A 5,000-nucleotide genomic window follows, 5' to 3' on the forward strand; every position below is an offset into this window, starting at 1 on the left:
TTGCACCTCTTTAGCCTCAGCAGTTTTCATTTTATTTATGGTTAACGTTAGCCATAATCGTGTGCCCGGCAACGATATAGGCCAGGCCACCACCGGACCGCGGTTAAAGTTTCATGGGCCGCGGCTCATACAGCATTATACGGAGACTACCGAAAGATAGATCTATATTCGGTGGCCTTTATTATACACTGTACAGAAAACTCTATAGCATTGTAAAAACTTCGGGGCATTTTTTACTTGTGTATTTTCTAAATCACTTATTATGGAACTTAATGTTGTCCAGAAATAAGCATACGAACAGGCACGACTAAATTAGCCTATTATCTTTAACACAGACACCGATATGTATTCGTGAAATTACAGAGGGAAAATTACAAATCTAAACCTTGTACATCAGGATCTGAAAGAGAGAAACGAGCATGATATTGTTTGACAGATTTACTTTTTATATATATATATATATAAAATTGTAAATCCTAGACAAGCGAAAATAAAAATGTAAGGGGAAAAGTATCTAATCCCACAGGAAGGAATTATTTTAATCGCCCCCCATCTCTCTCTCTCTCTCTCTCTCTCTCTCTCTCTCTCTCTCTCTCTCTCTCTCTCTCACCCAGCAAGTTCTTCTGTGTGTGTGCGAGAGCGTGCGTCAAATACGGTCTGCTTTATCTGGGATACACATGCATAAAGGCTATCTGATTTCCTAATCCATCAAGCTATATTGGGGGTTGGCCGTGTCTACGTGCGGCTGGTGTCATGGCACGAAGTACTTACACTCCATCGCATGACCCAGGGATGCATACCTAATATCGCAATGCCTGTTATTAAATCGAAGGCACCACGTCGCTTACGTGCTTTGTGCCATTCAACAACTGATAACAGAGTAACGACGGAACAGCTGGGATTGGGAATTCTGACATGGATTTGACATCTTTTTTTTTTTTTGGTACGTGCTGCTGCTCTTGTTGTTGTTGTTGTTGTTGTTATTAATCAGCTGCTGATGGGTTTTGGGCTGCTATCATGTCGATGGGAATTTCAGTTGTTGCTTGTACATTATTTTGTTCTCGGACTACCGCGATTTGTGGTTGTTATTGTATGGATTCTATGTCCTGTTATTATTATTATTATTATTATTATTATTATTATTATTATTATTATTATTATTATTATTATTATTATTATTATTATTATTATTATTAATCCTGTTGTTGTTATTGGAATGTCTTGGTATGTATGTATGTTTATTATTATTATTATTATTATTATTATTATTATTATTATTATTATTATTATTATTATTATTATTATTATTATTATTATTATTATTTCAAATGCGAAGAATTTATTCAAAAACCTTGAATGAATTCCACCCCACATCACGAAAATTCCAGAACGGGTAAAACCTTAACAACAATTTTCGTTTAAAAATAAATCATCTTGACAAAAAATAAAACATAAGAACAGCAACCAAAATTAAAACTCTGATTAATCAACAGCAAAGAAATGACTACAGGCAAAGAACGGAAGTTTAACGGCCATTCTTGTAGTCACGCCGTATAAGATCTTCATAAATCACTCAAAGGGTCCGGATTCTCCTTAAATCTATGGGTCTTATGCACGCCTTGTACTCATTATTTAAGGGCCAACTAGTTAGGAGGAGTTAGCACAAGAGCCAACTAGTCAGAAGGAGTTAGTACAAGAGCCAGCTAGTTAGAAGGAATTAGTACAAGGGTTAACTTGTTAGGAGGAGTTAGTAAAAGGGCCAACTAGTTAGGAGGAGTTATTACAAGGGCCAACTAGTTAGAAGGAGTTAGTATAAGTGCCAACTAGTTAGGAGGAGCTAGCACAATGGCCAACTAGTAAGAAAGAGTTAGTACAAGAGCCAACTTGTTAGGAGGAGTTAGTAAAAGGGCCAACTAGTTAGGAGGAGTTAGTAAGGAGTTAGTACAAGGGCCAACTAGTTAGAAGGAGTTAGTACAAGGGCCAACTAGTTAGAAGGAGTTAGTAAAAGGATCAACTAGTTAGGAGGAGCTAGCACAATGGCCAACTAGTTAGAAAGAGTTAGTACAAGGGCCAACTTGTTAGGAGGAGTTAGTAAAAGGGCCAACTAGTTAGGAGGAGTTAGTAAGGAGTTAGTACAAGGGCCAACTAGTTAGAAGGAGTTAGTACAAGGGCCAACTAGTTAGAAGGAGTTAGTACAAGGGCCAACTGGTTAGAAGGAGTTAGTACAATGGCCAACTAGTTAGGAAGAGTTAGTACAAGGGCCAACTAGTTAGGAGTTAGTACAAGGCTCAACTCGTTAGGAGGAGCTAGCACAAGGGCCAACTAATTAGAAGGAGTTAGTACAAGGGCCAACGAGTTAGGAGTTAGTAAAAGGGCAAACTACTTAGAAGGAGTTAGTACAATGGCCAACTAGTTAGGAGGAGCTAGTACAAGGGTCAACTAGTTAGGAGGAGTTAGTAAAAGGACCAACTAGTTAGGAGTTAGTAAAAGGGCCAACTAGTTAGGAGGAGTTAGTACATGGGTCAACTAGTTAGGAGTTAGTACAAGGGCCAACTAGTTGGAAGGAGTTAATACAAGGGCCAACTAGTTGGAAGGAGTTAGTACAAGGGCCAACTAGTTAGGAGGAGTTAGTACACGGGCCATCTAGTTGGGAGGAGTTAGTACAAGGGCCAACTTGTTAGGAGGAGTTAGTACAAAGGACGACTAGTTATGAGTTAGTACAAGTTGGCCAACTAGTTAGAAGGAGTTAGTACGAGGGTCAACTAGTCAGAAGGAGTCAGTACAAGGACCAACTAGTTAGAAGGAGTTAGTACAAGGGCCAACTAGTCAGAAGTTAGTGCAAGGGTCAACTTGTTAGGAAGAGTTAGTACAAGTGCCAACTAGTTAGAAGAAGTTAGAACAAGGGCCAACTAGTTAGAAGGAGTTAGTACAAGGGCCATCTAGTTAGGAGTTAGTAGAAGGGTGAACTTGTTAGGAAGAGTTAATACAAGGGCCACCTAGTTAGGAGGAGTTAGTACAAGGGCCAACTAGTTAGAAGGAGTTAGTACAACGGTCAACTTGTTAGGAGGAGATAGTATAAGGGCCAATTAGTTAGGAGTTAGTACAACGGTCAACTAGTTAGATGGAGTCAGTACAATGATCAACCAGTTAGGAGTTAGTATAAGGAACAACTAATTAGGAGGAGATAGTATAACGGCCAATTAGTTAGGAGGAGTTAGTACAACGGTCAACTAGTTAGACGGAGTCAGTGCAATGATCAACTAGTTAGTAGGAGTTAGTACAAGGACCAACTAGTTAGAAGGAGATAGTATATCACAATTTTCTTCACACTTCTCATGAAAATGACATTTTTCTTAAAATCAGTTGGGCCTCAGGTCATTTTTACCGAATGAAGATGTCTAAGATCTGAAAGAAATTCAGGTAATTTTTACTCATTTAAGAGGCCTGAGAACAGAAAGATCTCTGAGCCTTTGAAAACTTAGGTTTTTACAATATTTACCTTTTTTACGCCTTAAAACTGCCACTTATGGAAGTCTTTTGAAAGAAATAATGGGCTTTATAGGAACTTCGTACTTTCAGAATAAGTTGATGTGAGAATTGATGGGATTTATGACAGTGTTAAATGCAGGAATTATCTGGAATGCACTGACTAGTTAGATTCCGATTAGTCCCAAGCTCTCTATTTTTTCTTTAGTCTTTCTTCTAATGTTCTGCTATAAAAACCATGATCATGACAAGTGAAAATTTCAGTTTGCAGATGTTTCATCGAAATTCACCAGTTTGGTGGAAACTGACATTATTTTAGTTTCCTTGCTTTAATGAGACCATCTAATAATAAGACACCTTTGTTAGTTATCCTTTAAAAGGCTAGTAATATTCAATGGCTTCTTTTTAAATAATAATTGTCATCATCATCACCATCTGGAGATTATCTAATGTAACATTGCAAATCGCAATTTTTAAAAAATTTGTTCCTTCTTTCCCAGACGGTCCATCGTTCAAGATTCAGCCGGGGGACCAATATGCTGACATAGGAGACAACGTGACCCTCCGTTGCCAAGTGGACTCCAGTCCAGACCCGACCATCGTCTGGATCAACCAGCAGTCGCAGACAGTAGTGGGAAAGGGCCCCGTCATCCACATCATCGTGGACAAACACACTGCCGGAACGTACCTCTGCATCGCCAAGGTGGAAGGCTTCCCGGAGATATCAGCCTTCTTGGGAATCTTCTTGAAAGTGAGCTTCCTGTTTAATCTTATTTTTAAAGAATGAAGGAACAGACGATCAAATGCCCTTGCCTAGTATTACCAGTAATGGACTTTATGTATGCAAATATACAAAGGCACTATGAAAACGTTCGAACAGCGAATATGAACCTTGCCACTTCGTGAGTGGGGTCTTATGCTAGCGCATTTAGAGCATAATTCCTTGTACTTGATCCGCACCCTCCTCCTTGGCTAAACACACACACACACTGCTCTTCCACTATCCGTCTCGCCATCTGTCTTACTTTCTCAATCAAAATCCATTAATTCTTACGGTTACCCCTCAATCACTTTTACCGTGAAATAAAGGAATAATAATATTTTCTTTCTCCAATTCCTTTTGAAGCTTTCCCTTGCCCAATTACAGCTTTCACAGCCTGGTCGGCGACTCGATCACACTTTCACCACTGTCTTATAGAGCTTTCACAGCCTGGTCGGCGACTCGATCACACTTTCACCACTGTCTTATAGAGCTTTCACAGCCTGGTCGGCGACTCGATCACACTTTCACCACTGTCTTATAGAGCTTTCACAGCCTGGTCGGCGACTCGATCACACTTCACCACTGTCTTATACAGCTTTCACAGCCTGGTCGGCTACTCGATCACACTTTCACCACTGTCTTATGGAATCATAATAATATTCCCATCATCTCCTGGTACACGTCTCTTTTTTTAATCTTTTCATAACTGTCTTCCCTACACTCTCAAAAGTTACTTCTGCAAGCTTTCTCA

General features: G+C 39.5%; 1 protein-coding gene across 1 annotated transcript in view; it reads left to right on the forward strand.

The window, feature by feature from the left end:
- The window catches only part of LOC136836481 (irregular chiasm C-roughest protein-like), a 101,852-nt gene that overhangs the window by 66,486 nt on the left and 30,366 nt on the right, over positions 1 to 5,000 (forward strand). Inside the window, 1 exon segment of the mRNA XM_067100808.1 lies at positions 3,987 to 4,237. Within this exon segment, the coding sequence (XP_066956909.1) occupies positions 3,987 to 4,237 (251 nt within the window).

The sequence above is a fragment of the Macrobrachium rosenbergii genome, chromosome 56 (assembly GCF_040412425.1).
Source record: "Macrobrachium rosenbergii isolate ZJJX-2024 chromosome 56, ASM4041242v1, whole genome shotgun sequence".
Classification (NCBI taxonomy): domain Eukaryota; kingdom Metazoa; phylum Arthropoda; class Malacostraca; order Decapoda; family Palaemonidae; genus Macrobrachium; species Macrobrachium rosenbergii.